The sequence below is a fragment of the Theropithecus gelada genome, chromosome 11 (genome assembly GCF_003255815.1).
Source record: "Theropithecus gelada isolate Dixy chromosome 11, Tgel_1.0, whole genome shotgun sequence".
NCBI classification, from domain to species: Eukaryota; Metazoa; Chordata; class Mammalia; order Primates; family Cercopithecidae; genus Theropithecus; species Theropithecus gelada.
The window spans coordinates 97473246-97497399 of NC_037679.1; the positions used below are offsets into that span (position 1 = coordinate 97473246).

General features: G+C 51.7%; 1 protein-coding gene across 2 annotated transcripts in view; it reads right to left on the reverse strand.

Annotated features, from left to right (window-relative positions):
- Nucleotides 1-4609: 4609 nt before the first annotated feature.
- Nucleotides 4610-24154, reverse strand: part of CLSTN3 (calsyntenin 3) — a 29306-nt gene continuing 9761 nt past the window's right edge. For both annotated transcript variants that reach the window (XM_025401819.1, XM_025401820.1), the window contains 10 exons: nucleotides 22070-22232; nucleotides 21329-21382; nucleotides 20469-20626; nucleotides 20184-20332; nucleotides 14335-14561; nucleotides 13840-14010; nucleotides 12849-12994; nucleotides 12475-12610; nucleotides 5867-6069; nucleotides 4610-5619 (listed from right to left, as the gene is read on the reverse strand). In XM_025401819.1, coding sequence (XP_025257604.1) covers nucleotides 5479-5619; nucleotides 5867-6069; nucleotides 12475-12610; nucleotides 12849-12994; nucleotides 13840-14010; nucleotides 14335-14561; nucleotides 20184-20332; nucleotides 20469-20626; nucleotides 21329-21382; nucleotides 22070-22232 — 1548 coding nt within the window. In that variant the 3' untranslated portion in view covers nucleotides 4610-5478. The remainder of the gene's footprint in view (nucleotides 5620-5866; nucleotides 6070-12474; nucleotides 12611-12848; nucleotides 12995-13839; nucleotides 14011-14334; nucleotides 14562-20183; nucleotides 20333-20468; nucleotides 20627-21328; nucleotides 21383-22069; nucleotides 22233-24154) is intronic.

Here is a 24154-nt window from a genome sequence, read left to right on the forward strand (position 1 = left end):
AATCAGAGGTTCTCTCAAATGCTGCTTTTGTCCCCTGGTAATACCGTCTTCCCCCAGAGCCAGCCACACTGCGACTCAAGGAGAAAGGGTAACACAATCCCAACCTTTAAGTGTGGAAGGGTAGAGACCACGTCTGATGGGGGACGTGGGAGAGGGGCGACAGAGCTGGGGTGAGAACTTCTGAAACTGGAGTCAGGTGGCTGAGATTGGATATTGGGACAGAACTTCCCGTATCCTTATGAATTAGAATCCCCACCCAGGAAATACAGGATTCCTACTCCTTTTCTGACAACGCCAGCTCCCCTCCAACCCTGAGTCTTCATTCCCCCTCTCCTACCCACTGTCGCTAAATTTAGAGCCTCATCTGTCCTCTTCCTGTAGGACGTGAGTATTTTAAGCGCTCCGCAGCGTGGTGCCGCAGCAGAGGCAGTGACGCCAGCACCGTGGAGGTAGGCGCGTCAGCTCCTCCTCGCTGCCTGTCAGACACGCCCACCTGCCCGGGCTCACCCAGCTCTCTCCACACCTGTCTGCCTTCCTCCTGTTCTTCGTTTCTCCCGGGAGGCCGCCAGAGGGAGCACACTGAGAGCCTCCGCAGGTTGCTGGGGAGTTTAGGAAACTGCACAAAGGAACCTAATGGACACACTCATCTCCAATTCACGCTTATGGACATCTCAGGGAAACACCCCAGAGTCTGAAAGGTTCACCGGCTCCACACACAGTCCAGAAGAGCTCCTAGTTGGGGTAGGTCTGGGGATATAGGGCATCTACTTTGGGGAGTCCCTGACACGGACCTAAAATCTGAAGGGAACATGAACTATCCCACAGTACCTAGAAGGCTAGGAGCACATGTGACCTTCCAGGCCCACCCCAGTGAAGCCCCCAGGGTGAAGGTGCATCAGCCCAAAGGCTGCAGGATGGAGTGCAGACTTTGGAAGTGGGTAGAGCCACACCTCTGCGCACCGCCAGTGCATTTGTATCCAGCTGCTCTGACGGCACAAAAGTGAATTTCCAGGACTCCGGTTTGGTGACAGGAAGAAGGACACACTTTGTTCTTGAACTGGTGGTTAACATAGTTGCCTCTAGAGCATCGCTTTTCCTCAAGGACATGCTTTTCATCATGCACCTTTAGAGAAGCTAATTAATTTTCATTGTGGAGAGTGGACTTGAGAGGAAAACAGCCTTCCATTGCGGAAAGAACGATTCGAGTGATGCCAAGGGAAATGTGTTTGCTGTTTCAAGTTAAACTGGGAATAGGTGAATTGGAAACTCTGCCCCGGGCCTGATATCTCCAGGCTTTGCCAGCTTCTTGGAGGGAGGTTAGGAAACATCTTTCCAGGAGATCTTGAGCCACAAAATAAAAACTCACGCAGAATCCTCCCTGCTGCCCTTTCCCTGCGTCGCTGGAGCTGGCCTCCTGCCCCAAACCTGATCCCTGCGCAGTGTGTATGTGAGTGTGCGTGTCAGAGAGGGGCAGAGATTGAGAGAGGGAAGGAAGTCAGCAAGTGACAGCAGAGGTTCAGGGCATGTGGTGGCACAAGGAATTCATGGTCTTCTCCAGGCCTCTGGTGCCCATGTATACCCCCACCCCAGGTAACATCTCGATGGGCCCAGTAGTCACACAGGGAGATGTGCTAACCATGGGCCAAGACCTGGGCGTCAAACACTGAGGGTGAAGAGGAGGGCCAGGAAAGGTTACACCAGCAGAAATAATCAGTGGTCAGGGCTTCTGATTCTGGAGAGAGTTTCCAGGAATCTCAGGTAGAGTGGATGCATTTAAGAGAAAACCCATGTCCAGCCCCAGAGGCAACCAATCCAGGAAGGCCAAGAGTCAAGCCGAGGCTGGGCAGACACTAAGAGAAGGACATATGCTACTCTGTGGCAGTCTGCAGGGGTGTGTACATCAAGAGGGAAGCAGAGTTCATGGCAAACTTGCCTTCTCACCCGTGGCCACTACCCCTGAGGCTTGAGCTAGAGGTGAATAAGGACCCCCGAGCCTCAAGTCTCAACAACAGTGTAGGGGCTCCAAGGACAAACACAAAAATAGTAGAAGCCACTTGGCGTCTGCTCCTCTTCATGGGAAACTGTATCTCTGAGACAGGGTAGGTGAGGACTAAGAGGATGACAAGAAGGAGGAGGGGGCTGAACTTCACCCACTGAAATTCAGGACACCAACTATTAATAAAAACTCTCCTTCAAGCCCCTTTGAGAACCAAAGCTCTCAGATGTCTGAAGTCTGTGATCTTTCGAGCCTCTGGAAGACTCTAGGCAGACAGGCAAGGCGGCCTTCCATGCAGTATTACCACAGACCCCGGAGCATCAGCTTGGTGTCTATCAGACCTGGACTACCGGAGAGGCCACTGCAGGGCGTCTGCTTGGCCATGCTCAGCCCCTGGACCTCCCATGCCGTGGGCCACCAATGGAGGTCTCCTCTCTCTTCCTACCAGTGACTCTTCCCTGAGTCTGAGAGTCATACACATCACCTCAGTCACCACTGACTGAGCCCCTACTGTGTGCCAGGCCCTATGCAAGTTGCTGGGGATACAAAGAATCTGTGGGGAGACAGACATGTCCCACAGCTTTGTAGTCACTACCATCATAGAGGCATGAACAAGCGGTCCCGAAGCACAGCAGAACTCCTGGAAGAGGCAATTCTTGAACCGGGTCTTCAGTAATAGTAGAAGACTGGCGAGGCACACAATGGGTAAGGAACGTGCCAGGGAGAGGGAACAATACCTGCAGACACAGAGGCGAGAAAGAGCAGGGTGCGTGTGGGAAGCGTACATGATGTCTGTGACCCCACCGCAGGGGTGCAGGGGTGGTAGCTGCAAAGAGGCCAGAGAAGGAAGAAGGCAGGACCTGCTCCATCTGGGTTAAGGGGCTAAGGCGTCGGGACGCGACCCAGGCCTGTCAAGGAGGTAGGAAAGTTGCTATACCGGAGAGTGGTCCAAACGGAGTTGCACTTGAGAAAGGCCACTGAGATCCAGAGTTGAGGACGGGTTGGAGTGGAGCAAGGCACAGGAGACAAGGGCAGGGGGGAGGCAGGTGGAGGGCAGGTGGGAGGCAGGTGGAGGGCAGGTGGGAGGCAGGTGGAGGGCGGGGGGAGGCAGGTGGAGGGCAGGGGAGAGGCAGGTGGAGGGCAGGGGGGAGGCATGTGGAGGGCAGGGAGGAGGCAGGTGGAGGGCAGGTGAGAGGCAGGTGGAGGGCAGGTGGAGGCAGGTGGAGGGCAGGTGGAGGCAGGTGGAGGGCAAGTGGAGGGCAGGTGGAGGGCAGGTGGAGGGTAGGTGGAGGCAGGGGGGAGGCAGGTGGAGGACAGGTGGAGGGCAGGTGGAGGGCAGGGGGGAGGCAGGTGGAGGGCAGGGGGGAGGCAGGTGGAGGGCAGGGGGGAGGCTCTTGCCACAGACCAGGCAAAAACGCAGAAGGTGCGGGTCAAGGCAGCGGCAGCGATAGGGGGAATAGAAAGCAAAAGACCTATTGGAGAGATTTTAAGGGGTAAGAACAACAGGGTTTCATCACCATTTGGCCATCGGGTTGAGGGAGAGGGAGGAATCTAGGCTGACTCTCAGATTTCTGGCATAGGCAAATGGGTGAAAGGTGATAGGGATAGGTCACAGAGAAGTTGGGTAAAGGTGGAGTCTGAGGCACAGGAAGGGCAGGTGAATATGCCAATAGGTAGTTGCAAATATGAGTTAGGAGAGACATCCAGGTGGGAGATAAAAATATGGAGGCATCAACACACAGCTGGGAGTTTGCAGCTATGGGCAAGGACAATGGTACCTCGTAGATATCAGAACAGGCGTCAGGCGGAGCACCCACCTCCACCCCAACTGCGCTATAGGCAACCGCAGAGAACCAGGAAGAGCCTAAGGATGCCCTACCCCCTCATGCTGCAGGAAGGAACTAAGACTTGGATCCCTGGTATTTCCTGGGCCAGGACAGCACCGGAGGGATGCTCCCACCAGCAGTTCACTCTTCTGAAATAACCCCTTCGGGTTACCATCCTTTATCACCTGCGGGTTAAGTAAGACCTGGGTCAGAGAACTAGTGGCCCAAAAGGCTGCGGAAGGGCAAGACTCTGCCTGCTGTCAGGCCAGGGGCTGGGCCAGCGTGGAGAGGGCTGAGGCCATTCAGCAGCCATGTGAGGTGGCCACGAGGACATGGGCAAGGAAGGCAGATATCCCCTGGGTCTGAACCTTGGCCAGCAGGGAAGGCTCAGCCTGGGAACAGTCTCTAGATCCCTTTGGTACAAATATCAGGGTTGCCTGCCTTCTCCCTGGGGACACCCAGCAGGGAGCCCGTGTGCACAGGCAATATGTTCCAAGTTATGGGGTGGGGTTGGCAGCGCCCCTACAAGGCACTGGGCTATAGAAGATTCCCTGAATCTTCTATACTTTTCCAGGGGGTACTGAAGGAAGGGGGCGTGGGAACCTTCTGCCCCAGCTTACTTTCCAGGTGATCTGGCATCCTGAGGACTTACCCGGTCAGGCCCTCAAGATCACCAGCCCTGCCCACCTCACTTCAGCCCTGCGCAGAGACCAAAACAGCCCCTGAGGCCTCAGAGCCTCCGTCACGCCCACACAGGACCAGGCAGGCAGGAGACACCTCACAGAGCTTTTTTTTTTCTGATTGTTTTATTTGAAAACCCTAGGATATGTCCCTTCCCTCACCACACCCATCCCCCCGCCCCTGCCCCAGGACATGACGATGCCACACACACACACACACACACACACACACACACACACAAGGCCGTGAGCTGCACACGGGAACACAGGGGCTGCACTCACGACAACATTGAAAAAATATACATTATATATATACACCTGGGGCCCCCACATCCCCTCCCGTCCCCGCAACTTGGCCACACCAGGTCACAGAGGAGGGGCCAGGGCTGCAGGACCTCAGGACTGCAAGGGCAGGAAGGGAAACAGGACAAGAAAGGAAGGAAGTTGGAAAGGAGGGAGAAGCGGGGTCCCCAGACTGAAATGGAAACGAGGTGGGGCGATCATAAGAGAAGCAGGGACGACGGCCCAGCTCAGGGAGCGCTGCAGAGGGAGAGAAGCTTCCCATGGACAGGAGAGAGAAGGGAGGGGGAGAGGAGAGGGTTTCCTTCAATCCCACTCCCAGCTCCAGCCCCAGCCATTGCAATCGTCACCCTCTCCCCAACACAGTGACTGCTAAGGGGGCAGATGCCATTGGGGGTAGAAAGGCAACTGAAGTCCAGCCCACTTTCCAACCCAGCCAGCCCCAGTGCAAGGGGCACACCAGGAGCATGACAGCCCAGAGGCGAGGGATGGGGGGCTAGGGGAGGGGCAGGGCAGACTCCAGAGGGCCCGCTGGGGTTTTGAGATGAAAGGAGGAAAGGTTCTGAAGCCTCTCTCCCTCTTGGTCTCTGTTCTCCCAGAAGGTCCTTCTCCCACACCTGGAGTGTCTGTTTCACCAGGGCAGAATTCTCCCTCTGCGTGGGGAGAGGTGTCGGCCTCAGTAGCGGTGTGGGGGGGTCTCGATGATGCGTCTCTCGTCACTGCTGGGGGAGTCGGCCACCTCCGAGTCACTGCTGTCCTCGTCCTCCTGCTGGCCCCCAGCGGCCCCTGCCACACAGGCCTGCCGATTCTGGTAGGACTGGAGGGCGGGAACAGAGAGGAGAAGGGATCAATGGCCTGCACACACCCCAGCCTCTCTTTCAGGGGCCACACTTCCCTCGGTCCCCTTATCCCCTTTGCACCCCCTTCCCTGCCTGAACCTCTCTCCCTCCTGCTCACTGCAGCTCTGCGAACAGCCTCCACCGGGGCCTGCCCCTCCTCAGGAGTTCTCCCAGTGTGTGCTCCACAGTCTTGACCCTACAGAACCCCCTTCCCCGGCCTCTCACCTCCATGGGGTTCACAATGATGGTGAGAGCTGAGTCATCCCAGAAGAGGTCAGGGTCCTTGGGGTCACTGGAGGCCCCTGGAGGCCCGCCAGCCCCTGAGACGCGGCGGTGAAGGGAATGGATGCGCACCAGGCCCAGGACGACCATGAGTACCAGGAAGCCCACGCACACCACAATGATGAGGGTCGCGGCGCTGGGAATCACTGCAGAGAGAGTGCGGGGGGGGGGGGGTGTGAGCAGAACGTGACCAGGCACACCTGGGGGCACTCAGACAGGGGGCTGGGTAGGAAAAGAGGCAGCCCAGGCTGAAGGAGTCCCAGGGCAGAACCCACAGTGGCCGAGAAGAGACGAACACCTGGAGAAGCCAGAAGAGAAACAGCCCGCGAGGAAGGGCAGGAGAGGGGAGGAAGGGAGCTGCTGCAGGGTAAAGGGACAAACACAGAGGGTGGCAGGTGTACAGACAGGCAAGGGCAGCAGAGGAAAAAGACTCTCAACACTGTCATGAACAGCCCTATTCGCACAGGACAGAGGGCAAGGACTGGAATCTGCCCCTGTCATTCCACCTGTGCCTTCCCCAGAGACCACTCAGCCTAGGAAAGAGGTGCCAGTGCCCAGTGAGGGAGGGGCGGGGCCACTACATGAGCTTGGCTGTGCAGGTGGAGACGCAGCTCCAAGCCTGGCCTGGCTGCAGGAAGAGGGCACTAGCACCTGAGGCTGGGGACAAGTCCAAGGGGCACAGAGCAGCCCCTTCCCTTACCCACCTGGGCTGAGCTCATTCCATGACACCTCCCTTCTCCTGGTCGGCTTGGGGCTCCTGGACGTCTGGGGTTCCTGCTTCCCCAACATCTCCCCCTGAGGCGTACCTGCCTCCCCCATGGCTCTGCCATGCTTCCGGCCCTGCAGCCCCACTTTGATGCCCAGGTTCAGAGGGGCATGGACCTTCAAAGGCAGTGAGACACAGAACGGCGCGTGCACTCTCACACGGACCTGAGAGCTGATGGCGGCAAAGCACATGTGCATGCACAGGTACATGCTCAGGAAGATCGTGTGGGCACACAGCTGCACAAAGATCGCCACACCCCACACCCGAGCCAGGCCTCTGCCAGCCTGCATGCCGGCCCACACCAGCCACCTCGCCGCCTGCTCACACAGCGGGAGTAAAGGAACGCGTCTGAGGGTCTCCAGTAAGGCACAGCAGAGCCATATGTGCAGCGTCACCCAGCTCCCCACCAGCTGGGCAGACCAGGCAGCCCCCTGAAGGAAGATGTAGACACTACAGACGTGGGCCGTGAGGGCCACAGAGCGAGCCACCGTGAGCACAGCCCTGCCTGCTTCCTGCACACACACACACAGCTCTCGGAGAAGCACAAGGAAGCAAAGCAGGAAAGCCCACGGCCCCAGGGACAGCAGGTGGAGGTAGAGACCCCACACACGCACCCCCAAGCCCAGGGCCCTTACGGGCAGCTGAGTCACTACTCCCCACATGGGTGCACACCCCTGCCCACCATGCATGCACACGGCTTCTCCCTGGGCAGTCCGTTGCTGAGGGACTATTCCATGTATGTGTGCCCCAAACACACACAGAGACCAGCAATCGCACAAGCAAGCTCCTAGAAACATACACACATCACATCCCAGCCCCGTCCCCAAATTACCTACAGCCTGAGACTCATGTGTCAATAGACAGAGCAGAGCGTAGGGAAGTACATGGCCCAGGAGCTCCCCTGCGCCCACACCCACACCCTGCTGCAGCGCCCCCTCCCCAGCAGCCAGCACACTCCGCTGCCACGCACGCCAGGGCCAAGCAGGTGTGTGGAGAACGCCCTGCCTGGGCAGGCCACACACCTCCCTGAGGCCGCCCTGATGGCTGTCTGCCAAGTTGGTCCCCATCCTGACCCGACCCACAGCCCACTTGAGGCCACTAGCCAATTAGAACGGACTCTGCTGGGGCACACTCCCTCGACACTGGTTCCAAGGTGAAGACAGGACTGGCTGGATCAGTATTTCCCAACTGCCTGGGAACGGGGGATGAGGGAGGAGGGGACAGAGCTGCCTCTTCTGCCCATCGGCAGGAATAGTGCCTCTCAGGTCTCCATGTCAACAGACCAGACCCGGGGCAGTGCCTCCGCTGGCAGATGGGCCCGGTGGCTAAGCCTAGGCTCTAGAAGGAGTGGTGACCCCAGCCTCAGAGTGGAGGCCAAAGCAGGTGAACTTGCTGTAAGCACACAATGGTGATGAGCTAAAGCTGGTTTGTGCCTTAATCAACGCAGTGTCCCTCCGAGCTCCTGGCCTAATGAAGGAAATGACAAGTTGATTGCCAGGACAATAAGAAATGACCACAGGAAAGACAAAATGCAGACACTGTATCTACAAGCAGACAAGTCTGGTTAATTAGTTTAAGATGAGTCAGCAGCCCAGGGAGATGGGAGGATTTTTAAATCAGCTACAGATAAAAATCAAGGATTTAAGTAGTACGGTCAACTTTTCTTGCTACATAAGATGTGAGCAGTTAATTCCAGCCTTGAATGACCTCCAGAGCCAACACAAGGGGTGACTTAGCAAATGGCCTGTGGGATTGCGAGGACACTGTTGGAAGCCCTGCCCACAGCTCCACACAGTGCCCTCTGCGAAGAGCCCCGGGAGAGATTTCTTTCTGCTCACAGTCCCGGGGCTTTTCATGAAATAGCGTTTGGCTCCATCATGGCTTTCAGAACTGCTCAGGTTTCCTTTTGCTTTAGCTTCAAAGAAGCTCAGAGTCAAAATTCTGGCCCATGGTAGCAACTGCACGGCATCTCATAGTATGCATGTTATGAGCTGACTTTATTCCCTGGCTTCATTTGATCTTTAGTTCATCATTACCTGTTCCTCCTTACTTCCTCATTCATTTTCTTTCTGTCCTATTGCTTTCTAACTCTGCAAAGCTTCAGATACTTGTAGGAAACAAAGGAGGAAAATTATTCCCAAACTTTTAAAGATCACATGGGATTTTTAAAAACCACTGATACATGGCTCTCACCCGCTAGACATTCTAGGGTGTGATTTAGGTGCCAAGAGTTTTTAAAGCTCCCCAGGTGATTCTGGCAGGCATCAAAATTTGATATGAGTAGATGCACAATACCCTCATCATCTTGGCTCACTCTTCTTAACCAACCTTATTCTCTCTAACCGTAAACACTCCTAACCACCCATCTACCCCCAGTTCTCAAATTCTCATTCTCTCTCACGCCCATCCAAAACTCCCTTCTACACTTCAGGTCCAAATGCAAACTCTACATGTGCCATAAAATCTCCCCTGACTGTTCCAGTTTACACTGGTTCCAGTTCACATTGGTCTCTCATCTCTGGTGCACTTAGGAGATTTAGAGCGATGGGCCTCTGTGCCACTGGAGGAGATCGCGCCTCTCACTGCTTCTGCATGTTTAGAATGGTTTGATATTGTGAAACCACAATTCTGCAACACCACTCGGCACTTGTAGGTGAAAGGGAGGGAGCAGCTTGCGGAGTCAGAAAAGGTATATAGAAGAGGTTTTATGCAATGAACGGCCTGTCAGCTCAGGCATGCCAATCACCACTGCCCTCAGGGAAGCTATGAACTCTGTGTCCTTCTCAGGCCAAAATAAGAGAAGAAGCAAAGGAAAACTGCTGCTCTCAACTGAAATCTGAGGGAAGCTTGATCAGCCTGGACATGAGCTCAGAACAAAGGATGGGGAGACTGGGCTTCACTGTGGGGAGGTGAAAGGGTGCCATGTGCAGACACTGCTCCAGGGGCCGAGGGGTGAGAAGCGCTGCCTGCCAGGCCAGCCCATGCAGGGCAGCTGGACACTCAGGGGAGAAGGTGCTGGGCTCTTAGAACAAGAAGTCCCTCACTTCGGGCCTTATACCAAAGAAAGTAAGGATCAAGAGTCTCACCAGGCTGGGCAGCACCCCTATCTACCTTGAGCCTAATCAGAGTAGCAGGACCTAGTATCCAACCCAGAAAAGATTGAGTGGAATGATCCCCAATGAAAGAACTGGAGAAAGTGCTATGGAATCACAAGAAGGAAAAAAAATACATAGCTGGCCTCAAGAGTTTATTTGAAATAAATAGGTTTGGTTTGCTAACATGTCTCTATTGACTAAATACTGTGTGAAACTTCTCTGAATCTTTGCAGCTTGGTTATGCCTTATATTCCCCGCGAATCCTCACTTCCACCTACTTGCTATAGTGAATCACAGTAGAACACTGAAAAAGGCCTCTGCAAGTCCACATGCGGCGGCTCACACCTGTAATCCCAGCACTTCAGAAGCTGAGCCAGGATGAGTGCTTGAGCCCGGGAGTTCAAGACCAGCCTGAACAACAAAGTGAGACCTTGTCTCTATAAAAAAAAATCTTAAAAATAGCCAGCATAGTGGCATGCATCTGCTCCTCGGGGGGCTAAGGCAAGAGGATTGCTTGAGCTCAGAAGTTCGAGGCTCCAGTGAGCTGATTACCACTGTTCTCCAGCCTAGGCGACAGAACAAGACCCTGTCTCCCCCTCCCAAAGACCTCTGCAATTGTTTTCAGAGAAAGCCAGGAAGAAGGGAGCCAGTCCCAGAAAAAAGAAAACATAAGAGACAGCGTAGGTGGTGGCCGCTGCACAAGGAGAGGAAGCCAGACTGAATCCCTGGGGGCATCAGAAGAGCTGGCCTCTGTCAGAAAACCCTGGGAAGCCCCTCAGGGGCTCCCCCTAATTATGTACAACTCTAAAGTTATCAGACTAATCTTTTTTAAAGCATCCAACATCTGGCGAGAGGGGTGAGGGCCATGGTTAGTGCACAGACTGAAATCATGCCTCCTGGATTCAAATCCTGGCTCCACTTACTTTCTAGCTGTGTGAACTTGGATAAGGCACTTGAACTCTCTGTGCCTCTGTTTCCTTGCCTGTAAAGGGGATAATTCTGGTACCCATTTCATTGGTTGTTTATGATGGCTAAATGAGTTAATATGCGTAATCCCCCAGCACGGTGCCTGGCACATGATGAGAGCACCCTGTGTTTGTTATAACTATTATTACCATCACATATATTGAAATAAGCTCTGTACTTTCACGTAGTATTCACAGACCATGAACTTCTTCCAGGAAAGTACTCGTGGAATCCTTTGAGAATCGCCTTAAGAGCCTGTGGCACAACCTTTTGACTTTTTTCAAAGGTGACCAATCTACGGCCTTTGAGAGTGGGTTTAATGTTTAAAAACTGAGAACTATATCCAGAGCCAACTTTGGCAAAAGTGGATGATGAAGTTGAGTAACACTGAACAGGGTCAAAAGCAAGTTATGTCCAAAAAATAACAAAAATAAATGCACCTCATAAATGGGCTCTGAAAGCAATTCTAAGAAGGGGTTCCAAAAATCACTTTCAACAACATCAGCATCAGTAGCGATTTTTAATAACGTGGGAGAATACTTGTTTTATAATATGAAGTGTAAATATCAGGTCACAAAATAGGTTAATCCTAACTCTATAAAAAGGAAAAATTAGGCATAGCAAAAAGACTGGAACAGAAAATCTCATATTATCAGTGGTTTCCTCTCTGATGAAATTATGGCTGATTTTTCTTCATCATCTTCTTTTTTTTTTTTTTTTTTTTTGGACACAGAGTCTTGCTCTGTCTCCCAGACTGGAATGCAATGGTGTGATCATGGCTCACTGTAGCCTCAGCCTCCTAGGCCCAAGAGATCCTCCTACCTCAGCCTCCCAAGTAGCTAGGACTACAGGCAAGTGCTACCATGCCCAGTTAATTTTTTTAATTTTTTGTAAAGACAGAGTCTCACTATGTTGCCCAGGCTGGTCTCAAACTCCTGGGCTCAAGTGATCCTCCCGCCTCAGCCTCCCAGTGCGTTGGGATTGCAGGCGTGAGCCACTGTGCCTGGCCTGATTTTTCTTCTTTAAAAGAAATATTTGATATTTATTTTCTGGTTTTTCTACAATTATGCAACTCAAAAGTTGAAAATAAAATTGCACCATTGGTAAAGGACCATGACTGGGAACCTTTGGGACCATGGCCAGGTTGCTTTGAAGGGCAGCTTTGAAGGGCAGCACTCCATCTGAATGTAACGCTTTGCATATTTGCATATATTTTTTAGAAATATTCTTGTGACTGCACACATTGCACATAATTTTACATGTAATAGTACCAATTCTCTCCTTGGGGATAGGGACTGTATCTACCCTATAAATCATTTAGATCATCTTAGGACAGTGCTAGTACACAGTAGGTGCTTAGTAAATGCTTGATAGCTTCACCACAGAGGATCCTAGGTCCAGGGCTAATTTGATATTGCTTGGGGCTGGGGAAGGAGGCATCATCAGGAAAAGCAAACACTTCTAAACCCACACTGACTTTATGATTCCAGGAACAAGCACCCCTACAATGACACAAGGCTCATGTTCTTCACAAGGGAAAGTGAGTGATCCAAAGGGAGAGAGGGATTGGTCCGTAGCTGTCAACTAAGGCAGGTATCACAGGGGAACAGAACCCATTGCTCCACCCCCCTTGTCCTCTCCCACAGGTGGAGGGGAGGATACTTGTCCCAACCCACTCACCTGCCACCTTCCCCTCCCTGCCCAGCCCCACCAGGCTTACGTACTGGAGTTTCGGTGGGAGCTGGCCAGGCTGTGTCCAGCCATCTCAGGCGGAGGCTGGTGCCCACGGTGCAGGAACTGCTGGGAGCTGAGCACGTGGCTGGGGTGGGCAACCCGATTCATGCTGTGCAGGACATTGACCTGGGCAGAGGGAGGCCTCCATGGGCACACACGCTTCTCCCAGGTCCTCCCCACTTCTCTAGAGCCCAGCCCCGTCTCCTAACTACCGCCCCCATCGCCTTCTTCTCCACCCACCGCAGGGTCCAGCAGCCCTCCACACTGCCATGTCCATGCCCACCAGCTAACATTTTGAGTCCATGCCACCTCAGCTCCTTTCTGGGGGTGGGTAACTGCGGAAGGAAGGAGACTCTCTAGGTACCTCCACGATGAATTCATTGCTGGAGTAACGGCCATTCATTTCCGAGCAGGAAAGCCGGAATTTCCTGGCGTAGAGGGCAGCTCCGTGTCGCAGCCGATAACGAGCCTGCCTCAGGATCTCTTCGTACACAGTGATGCTCTCCACCCCTGGAGATGAGGAAGCACCTCAGGGCAGGTCCAGTGGAGGCAGGACCTGGGCAGGACCCTCTCTCCTGGACTCCCACCAGCTGACACCACACAAGCTGTAGAGCGGGTCAGCCCCATCTCTGCAGAAGTGCGACCTGAGGTCAAAGGGAGAGATGCTCCCCTCCATCCCTGCCCGCTCTGCCTAACTAGGATGGAGAGATCAAGGCTCCGTTTCCTGCTCTGTAGGTTCTGAGGAGGAATGGAAAGAAGGAGATAAAGACATCCTGAAAGACAGAAAGCGAGATGGCAAGCAGGAGGGAATCTGAGAAAGAGGAAAACACAGAAGTCCTCAGTGAGCCCTGGAAAGGAGTGGAAATAGAAGGGAACTGGTTATCTCCACCTTCTCCATTCTCCCTCCTGGCTTCCTTTGGAAACTACCAAATCATCCCTCCCACTATTCACTAAGAGATGAGCACTTCTTGTAAAGCTCTGGTGTGCACGTGAGATGAGAGAGCTGTACAACAGAGATGACCAGTAACAAACAGTTAGAGGGTTAGAAAGCTGGGCAGAGATGAGCCGAAGGAGGAGAGGAAGGAGAGAAGCCTGGATGGAAACAGGAGTGGGACCAGAAGTGGAGGTGAGCTAGGCTATGCAGAGGAGCAGGAAGAGAGAAGCATTCGGAGCCTAAACCCAGCACACCTCCCCTAGGGACAATCAAAGCCAGAGGATCTTCCAGGCTAGGAAAATGCAAAACGGCACTTGTCCACATCCCCGGACCTGGAGGAAGGACCCTCTGGGCTTCCCAGGCCCTTACTTTTCAGGAGGGGCCCACACACACAGAGCATAGGCCCTCAGGCCCCACTTACCAGCAATGGTGAGGTAGGCAGATGTGTTGGTGAGCTCCAGCCCTCGCTGCTGCACGGAGGTCGTGTCCAGGAGCAGGCTTTCCCGCTCGGGGTCCAGGTCATCCCCCACCAGAGAAATTTCACAGCCATCCAGGTTGTGCACAATCTCATCCGACATGCGTGTGTCTGTCACTGGGTTAGGGAGAGCAGGGTCTGGGTCAGAGCCAAAGGGCCCACAGAGGTTCTCAGCCCCAGCCATCCCCTCACCACCACTCTCCCTCCCTTTCCAGGATCAGGGAAAGGGAAGGCAGCACCATTTTCAAGAATATCATTATGCAGCAATTCATTTCCACCCATGGGTTTCCCGCTTGCTCTCCTTCTTAAAGGGAAGTTGTTTAGTCAGACAAACACAGGGTGGAGTCACTTTCTGCTTCCAGCCCCAGGAGTTCTCCCGCACTCTGGCTTCAGACACTGGCTGGTTCTCTGGATGGTGTTACTCCCCGGAGTCATCCTTACCTGTGCCCTGCCAACTTTCATCCTTTTTGGCCTCCACCTGGTGAGAAATGGAGCAGGTGATTTGAAGATCAGGGAACAAAGGGACGCCCTCCGTTCCCTCAAAGTCCACGGCTGGGCGGGCAAAATGGGCAGTGCCACTCAGCAGGATCTGGGGGGCATCGGGCTGAAGGACCACCACATAGCCCTCCACTTCAGGGATGGACACACAGGACTCTTCACTGAAGCATCTATGTGAGAAAGGAGGAGAAGCAGCATGTGACCCCAACACTTCCTCCCTGAAAACCTACATTCTGTTTCACTCCCTTCCCCAGCTACCTCTATCACAGAGCATCTCATGTCAGGGAGGGGCAAGGGAAGAAAGGGGGTCATGCCTCTGCACCCCAACCCCCATAGCAGTTGAAGGGGGACATATCGTTTCCTGGTAGGATGTCACTAAGGAAAATGTTGAGGACAGAAAGTCAGGTAACCCCAACCTGTGGGTGTGATCACACCATCAATGCCCTACCCCAGGATTATGGAGTACCTATAAATGCTATTTTAATGAAAAATAAAGCAAACTGAACTGACAAACATGTATATATACACACACGGTTCTTTATCCAGGAGTTTAAAAATACATGGGAACAGTATACTATCTAGCACATATGCGCCCAAAATTATTCAACAATAAAAGTAGACGGTGGACATCTATCAAAGGATAGCCTCCTCTTTCGCGTGTCTTTCATTCCCTTCAATAGCGGGGAAACACACTTTGGTAGGTGAGATCATCTGGCCACCTTGGACCTAGATCCACCGTCTCATGAAGCTTTAGGATCCAGGCACCAGGACAAGCTATCCCTAGAGGACTCCATTGAGCCAGACCAACCAACAGTACAGCTGCTCAGGAGTGATGCTGTCAGGATCACATTTAGCCCCACCTTTTACCAGTAATAACAACACCTCACAATCAATAGCCCTTGCCAGTTTATGAAGTATTTTTCCCATATTATTTCTTTTGTTTGTTTGTCTGTTTTTTGTTTTTTGGTTTTTTTTGTTTGTTTGTTTGTTTTTTTTTTGGGTAGAGTTTCACTCTTGTTGCCCAGGCTGGAGTGCAATGGTGTAATCTTGGCTCACTGCAACCTCTGCCTCCTGGGTTCAAGCGATTCTCCTGCCTCAGCCTCCAGAGTAGCTGGGATTATAGGGCACACGCCACCATGCCCAGCTAATTTTTGTAGTTTTAGTAGAGACGGGATTTCATCATGTTGGTCAGGCTGATCTTGAACTCCTGACCTCAGGTGATCCGCCTGTCTCGGCCTCCCAAAGTGCTGGGATTACAGTCGTGAGCCACCGCACCTGGCCTATATTATTTCATTATAACTTCATTTCTATGCTGTAAAATGCCTAAAGCTCAGGCTGGGCATGGTGGCTCATGCCTGTAATATTGGCACTTTGGGAGGCTGAGGCGGGAGGATCCCTTGAGTTTAGGAGTTCAAGATCAGCCTGGGCAACATAGTGAAACCCCGTCTCTACAAAAAATACAAAAATTATCCAGGTGTGGTGGCAGACACCTATAGTCCCAGCTACTCAGGAGGCTGAGGTGGAAGGAACACTTGAGTCCAGGAGGCAGAGGTTGCAGTGAGCCAATAAGATCATTCCACTGCACTCCAGCCTGGGTGACAGAGTGAGACCCTATCTCAAAAACAAAAACAAAAACAAAGAAAAGTAAGACAAAGAAAACAAAAGAGTCAAGGCTTAAACCATTCTTCTCCTTCCAGGTCCACTGATTTTTGTTTTGTTTTGTTTTACAGAGTCTCACTCTGTTGCCCAGGCTGCAGTGTAGTAGCGCCATCTCAGCTCACTGCAACCTCCGCCTCCCGGGTTCAAGCGATTTCGTGCCTCAGCCTCCTGAGTAGCTGGGACCACAGGCATGTGCCACCACACATGGCCCAAGTCCACTGATCTTTCCACTAAACCACAGGCACCATTTGGGGCCTGGGTTTGCACCAGGGAAATTTATGTGTAAATTTGAACAAGCAGACTTCACAGTGGAGTTAGCGATGCAGGAGCAGGGACTCTGATCCACATGCTGGTGCTAGTGGAAACAATTTTGCAGAGAGAACTGTAATGATTAGTGTTACTGAGCATGCCCAGCTTGAATGCTGGAGCAAAAAGGGAGAAGGCATAATCTCAGCAGGCGTGACGAGCTCAGAGCCCCTGAAGCTGCCAATGCCCACGATGTGCTGAGTTCCTGTGCCACATGGAGCAGGGCCTATTACAATCTGCACTGTCATCCAGATAGGCCTAGGGCAAAGCCCCTTGGGAAACAATCCCAGATGACCCTGAAGGCACAGACTCCAACAGACATCCTCCCTGCAATGAGCAATGCTGTGCTGTGCTGCCGCTCTGGGAATCCCAAGGGGAACAGGAGGCCTGACCCCCAGGCACTGCTGGTCTGGTAGAGAGATTAGACATGGCACACAAAAGTTAAAACAAAGGTAAATATAGTCATCGACATATGAGTGGAACAAACAACCAGAAGAGTTCAGAGGAGGGAAAGGTTAGTTCTGGCTAGGATAAGAGGAGGGTGCTTGGAAAAGGAAGGTAGGAATGATCAGAGAAAGTAGCAACTGAGCTAGCCTTTGAAGGAGGGTAGTACTGACCCAGAGTGGATGGCGAGAAGCTTTACTAAGGGGAGTAGAGGAATATGAGGCAGGAACGACCAGGAGCCAGATGGCTGGTGGCTTTAAATGCCATGATAAGATCTGACTTTTTTTCTCTAACTTTTTAGAGACAGGGTCTCGCTCTGTCACCCAGGCTGGAGTGCAGTGGTGCAATCATGACTCACTACAGCCTTGAACTCCTGGGCTCAAGTGATTCTCCCACCTCAGCCTTCTGAGTAGCTGCGACTACAGGCATGCAGCCTGTTGGTTGTCCAGGCTGGTCTCAAACTTCTGGCCTCAAGTGATCCTCTCACCTTGGCCTCCCAAAGTGCTGGGATTACAGGTGTGAGCCACTGCACCCAGCACATTTGACATTTTTATGCAGTGGACAAGAGGAAGCCACTGACATCTTTTTCATCAGGGAAGTGTGATGATGAAAACTCAAAAGATCACTCACCCAGCCTCAGAGTGGAGGATAAATAAAATTAGAAGACTAGAGATAGGTCAGCTAGTTAGGAGGCAATGGGCCAGACAAGAGGTAATAAGACCTGGGCTAGAATAGTAACAGCAGCAAAAGAAAGAGGAGACAGATTTCAGACACCCAGCACAGAGGCAGGGTCCAGGTGACCTGGCAACCGATGGGCAGTGGAAGATAAGACAGGGAAGAATCAAAGATGACTCAGAGCTTTCCAGCTCTGGGTGACTGCAAGGACAGAGACATCATTAGAGAGAGAGTTCAGGGGGAGGGCTGGTTTGGGATTGCAGTTGATTATTTCAGCATTAGCTCATTCAGTTGAGGTGCTGGCGGAACTTCTACATAGAGGCTACAGGAAGCCGGTGGAAAGTCAAAAGCTGTGGAAAGAGGACAATACTAGAGAAAAAGATGTGGTATTTATCTGTTTGGGGGTCAATGCCACAAGTAGATGGGCTTTCCAAGAAAATACTAAAAAAAAAAAAAAAAAAAATTAAGGAAAACCTGCATTTAGGCATTGACCAAATAGCTGCATAAATCTGGCTTTAAATAGACAGACGTCCAAGAACTGAAAACTGGAAGCTACGAAAGCCACATGGACAGGGGCAAGGAGAAGCATCAGGGAAAGGGAAGTGTTGCTAGGTACCTGTCTGTCTCTCTTGCATGCGCACACACACGCACACACACACACGCACACATATCCCTCTATATTTCCTCCCATCACCTCAGGGAAGTATAAGGATAGCACCAACCATGTAGTAACCTTAGATATGGAGACATGTAAACTCTGTTTCTTAACCTCATAGAGAAAACATCAAGGCCCCTTTCCTCATAGGCAGGTTCCAAGCCCTTGGATAAACCTCTATCCTGGGCATGAAAAAGATAGGAGGAATTCAGATGAGCCACTCAGCAAAGAAAATGTCAACTCCCCCCCCTGCAGGAACTCCCCTTGCAGAGCTCCACCCTAGGCCAAAACCCAGAGCCCTCCCTTCTGACACGGCTCCTGAGCACTGGAGGGAACGAGGCAACGCCTTGGCCTCTGAGGGATTAAGCCTGTCATAACTGAATGACAGCCCTTTAACAACTGGAGCTCTGACTGGGACATGGTGGGGTGCATACTCAGCAATCAGCTGCACCCACATTAACTCATCTGCCTGTGACCTTCAGCTCCATACCCTGAACCAGCAAATTCCCAAAAGCCACGGCCCGGGCCCTTCCACAGCTCTAACTCTGAGGCCTGATGATCACACCCAGTCACCCTCTAGGGCTCAGAGCGCTCTCCCCTCTAAATCTACCCCTCCCAGGATAGGGGCAAATTTGGGATGTTTATCTTCATAAAGATAGCTCACAGAGAAACTGAGGCAGAATGGGGGATGGGGTAACAAGATTGGAACGCAGAAATCCTGACTCCTAAAGCATGTAATTCACCCACTAGATGGCAGTATCTCCTAAAAACAGCCCATAAACCATAATAAGGGTTGAAAACGCCTTCATGTAATAATAGCCAGCATTTAAGCAGCATCAGCTCTCTGCTAGGCATTTGATCCAGATTATATCATGTAGTTATGATAACAATTCCATGAGTTACTCTATTGCTATCACTACTTTATAGCATTTGCCCAGTGCCAAAAAGCTAGCAACAGACCCTATGCTCTTAACTATCATACTTTCATTGCCTCTCAATTGATCTGTATTTTTAAACATGTAATATATACTCAAACCTTGAAATAATCAATCTACAGTTTTTCTTTTAAAGACACCAAAAGTCATTCACTTAGAATTCAGAGGTCAGCAAACTTTCCTTTTTTCTTTTTTTTTTTTTTTTGAGACAGAGTCTCACTTTATAGCCCACGCTGGAGTGCAGTGGTACAATCTCGGCTCACTGCAACCTCCATCTCCTAGGCCCCGGTTCAAGCAATTCTCCTGCCTCAGCCTCCCAAGTAGCTGGGATTACAGGCATGTGCCACCATGCCCAGCTAATTTTTGTATTTTTAGTAGAGACGGGGTTTCACCATGTTGGCCAGGCTGGTCTTGAACTCCTCGTGATCCGTCTGCCTTAGCCTCCCAAAGTGCTGGGATTACAGGTATGAGCCACCACGGCCGGCCAGCAAACTTTTTCTATGAAGGATTAGATAGTTCTGTTTGCGGGGCCATATGATCTCTGTCCCAACTACCCACAGTTCTGCCATCCCAGTGTGAAAGTAGCCATAGACATATGCAAATGAATGGGCACTGGTGTGTTCCAATACAACTATTTACAAAAACAGGCAGCAGGCCAGATTTGGCCTAGGACTGCCAACCCCTAGACTTATGTCATCGTATGTGACCTTGCAAGAGCTTGGTGACGCAAGATTAAAACAAGTGAAGCAGCCCGGACTCACCATTTGCCCAAGGTTATCCAAGCAATTCGTATTGAGTCAGAATTAATGTCCGGTCTCCCCACTCCCAATCCTGTGTCCCACTTTACGTATCAGCACAGAGGCATAAAGGAGATCAAAGCCCGAAAACCCTAGAAGTGTGACTTGGTAGAAAGAGTAACGTATTGATTGTTGAGAAATCTGAGTGTAGTCCAGACTCTTCTACCAATATTGCTCTGTGACCCTCTCCATTTGAGGGCCCTGTCTCCTCATCCATAAAACAAAAGAGGTATGCCTAGCTCTAAGTGATGCCTTAGGCCAAGGACCTGTGACAGGGTCTGGCTCTGCTCAACAATTTTCCCTGCCCCACCCAACACTCACTTGACAGCAGTGGTGAGGCGCAGGGGCCTGACGCCGGGCGTGGCAAAGCGCAGAGTGTTCATGTAAGCCACGTGCTGCAGGGCATGGTTGAAGGTCTCCACATCATCCCCCTCCAGGGTGAGCAGGGACTGTGAGGGGTTCACGTGGACCTGGGCCCCAGATACAGATACAGCTGAGAGCAGGGCCAGGAGGTGGGAGAGGAAGGGAGCAGAGGTAGAGGGGTAGGGCAAGGGGGAGGGGCGGGGGGCATGCGGGGAAGAACAGGGCTAGAGGATGGGGCAATACCTTCATGCCTTTGCCCAGGCTCTCGAAATCCCTATAGTCCAGCCCCTCCCGACATGCATAGAGGCACTCGATGACCTCACGGCTCTCCAGGCGACCTGAGCGCACGCTGAAACCAGCCAGGTAGCCATGGAAATAGTGGTGGATCGGCAAAGGGTCTCCTAGGGTGGGAACACAGGAGCAGGACGGAAGGTGAGAAGAGAGGAGGATGGAAAAGGATGAAGGCTGAGAGAAAGGGAAAGGAGAGAAAGAGCAGAAGAGTTGAGAAAGAAAACAAAAAGGAGAAATGTGGAAACAAAAAAAAAAAGGAAAAGAGATGAGAGGTGAAGGAGAAGTGAAGATAAGAGGGGAGGCTGGAGAAGGAAGAAAATGAGACAAAAGAAGACAGAATAAAGCCAGGGGAGAAGAAAAAGGGTGAAAAGTAGAAGCAACAAAGATGAGAGGGAGGAAGAAAAGGAAACAGGACCAACAGGAGGAAAGAGTCAAAACAAGGAGGAAGCGGGAGGTGGCAGGAGAGGACGCCTTTCCAGACATGCAGGGAGACCAGGATGGATGTGAGCGAGCTTCACAGATGCCCAGACCTGACTCCTGACTCCTGCCACCTCCCTTCTGCCATATGGAAAGCCACCAAGAGAGCCCCATTCTTCATTCTGTGGGCTGGACAGGACACCCAGAACCCAGCCGAGCTGCCTCTGGCCTTACCACTCCAGGAGCCTCCGCCCTGCTGTATTTCTTGGAGGCTCTGCCACCTGGTGGCCTAGGAGGCTGTCACAGGCTGGATAGGATTTGGGGTGGAAAAGGGATCTTAGAACAGAAGGTGAGGATGAGAACTCTCTAGTCTCCAGTTCTTACACACAGAGTACCTTGGGTGATGTCTGTACTGTTGTCTCCCTTTTCCTTCTCTTTGTTCTTCTCCTCTGGGGATTAAAAAAAAAAAAAAAAAACAGTGGTGATGAGTTCAGGGATGTGGAGAGATTGACAGAGAGGAATGAGACGTCTTCCTCTCATCCCCATGAGTACTCTCATGTTCACATGGGACTCTGACCCTCCCGTGTGTAACCTGCAACCTCTCAGCTCAACCCCAACCCTTCTTTTGTCATGTCCCAAACTCTCCAGCCTCTGTTAGAGACAGACCCCCAAATACGATACACTGCTGAGGAAACACGTGGGCTCTGGTAAGACAGGCAGGCACATGTGCACACACACACTCCCAAGAGGAGAAAAGTTTTTAATGGCTTAAAAGTTGAAAGACTGAGGACAATCTAAGGGGTTACTCTCCTTAAGCAGGGGAACAGGCTATGGAAGTCATCATCACTTTGATGGAACAAAGTGGAAACGGGCTGGAGTTACAGAGAGTCTGGGGATGCCTGAGAAATTAATTCCTCCGAGTCAGAGGTGATGACCCATTGGATTAGTGTGAGATATGGGAGGGAGGCTGTGGTCTCTTCCATGGAGATCTTCAGAGTCACCCTGCCCAGCTGCAGAGAGATGCATGAGGTGGCCTCAGCCGCCGTGTCAGACTGCCCTTGCTCCTCACCAGCCTACCTCCCTTCCCAAATCCTAAACCACTGGAGTCTTCACTGAGAAGACTCAGAGGGACTTACCAGTCCAGCAGGCCCCAATCATGAGAGCAGGCTCCCTTCGGGGCGGGTGGATGAGGCCATTGTCATGGATGAGGGCAGGGTCGAAGGAGATGCCATCGGTGTAGAGTGTGACTGTGGGGAACTCGAGGTTCAGAGCGTAGTGGTGCCACTCATCATCACAGACCTGGGCGAGTAGGGTAGGGGCAAGAGCCTCTCAGGTAATTCCTCTTCAGAGAGCTAACCCCAGGCACTGCCCCGTCTCCTGGGAGACAGGGGACAGTCCCTTTATTCCCAGTTCTACCAATAGGGCTTACTAGTGCTTTGCTGCCTATCCAGCTCAAGGAATAACATCCTTGTCCAAAATCTATCAGGTAATCAGCCTAGTAGCAAAGATTCCAGTCTTCAGGGAAAATTAAAGCTATAAATATTCCTAAGAGGAGTAACACACTGTCATGAATAAATTTCCCGCAAAAACTTATGTATTACGTATGTATGTAAGGCACTGGAAACTCTAGAGATGGGGTTTTCTTCTGTCCCCCAGGCTGGAGTACAGTGATGCAATCATAGCTCACTGAAGCCTCAAACTCCTGGGCTCAAGCAATCCTCCCACCTCAGCCTCTGGGGTAGCTGGGACTACAGGTATGTGCCACCACATCCAGCTAATTTTTTTATTTTTTAGAGATGAGCTCTCACTATGTTGCCTAGGCTAGTCTCAAACTCCTGGCCTCCAGTGATCCTCTCAGCCTCCCAAGTAGCTGGGATTACAGTTTATCTCTAGGGTAGCTTCTAACCCACCATTAAGCACTAAAATAAATATTGCTTCCCTTTGCAGTCTCTCCTAGGGCCAGCCAAGATGGAATGGGGGATGGTCAGAGGAAAAAGAGGCAGAGAGTACTCTGCCTCATCCAGTTCCAAATATTGGAGTTCCTCAAGGCTCAGACCTAGGCCCTCTTCTCTTTCCTCTCTACACTCTCTTCCTAGAAGTCACCTCATCTGTTGCCATGGGTTTGGGTACCATAGTTATACACTGGTAACTCCAAAATCTGCATCTCCAGCCCAGAATTCTCCTCTGAATGCCAGGTTCTCTGCTTGGATGTCCACAAGTATCTCACATTTAACACATGTAAGATGCAAGTCCATGCCCTTTCCCAACTCCCTCAGTTTCTCCCCAGGCAGTATAAATGCTCCATCATCCATCCAGCTGCTCAAGCGGCTGACACAGGAAACAACTTTGATCTACCCTTTCCCTCAGCCTCCACATCCAGTCCATCAGCAGGTGCTGTTGATCCCAGGTCCAAACAGAGTTACAAGCTGCAGGTTTCTGTGCAGGACTCTCCGTCTCCATTGCCACACATCAGTCATGTCCCCAACCCCTTTCATGAAGACTGTTGCAACAGTCCTGTTTACTGTCTCCATTAGATCTCTTCAATACATCCATCCCACAGTTGCCAAGGGGATCTTGTTAAAATGTAAATCTGGCCAGGCACAGTGATTCACGCCTGTAATCCCAGCACTTTAGGAGGCCGAGGCAGGCGAATCACAAGGTCAAGAGATCAAGACCATCCTGGCCAACATGGTGAAACCCCGTCTCTACTAAAAATACAAAAATTGGTTGTGCCTATAGTCCCAGCTACTAGGGAGGCTGAGGCAGGAGAATTGCTTGAACCCGGGAGGCAGAGGTTGCAGTGAGCCAAGATCACACCACTGCACTCCAGCCTAGCGACAGAGTGAGACTCCATCTCAAAAAAGAAAAAAAAAAATATATATATATATATGTAAAAATCTGATCAGGTCATGCCTCTGCTTTAAATCCTTCAAAAAACACTTCCCACCTCTCATATGACAAAAATCGAGACTAACTCTGCTGAAAAAGTCCACTGTACAACCTGATCACTGTCCATCTCTGCAACTTATCTCCAGCCTTGTTCACTGTACTCCAACCTCACTGGCCCTCTTTCCATGCTTGGGACATGCTGAGCTCTTTCTTGCCTCAGGGCCTTTGCATCTGCTCTTCTCTCTTCCTGGAACCTTCCCACTCTCTTCCCACAGGCAGCTGTTTCTCATCCTTTAGCACTAGGCTTAAATTCCGCCTCAGTCAGGTCCCCC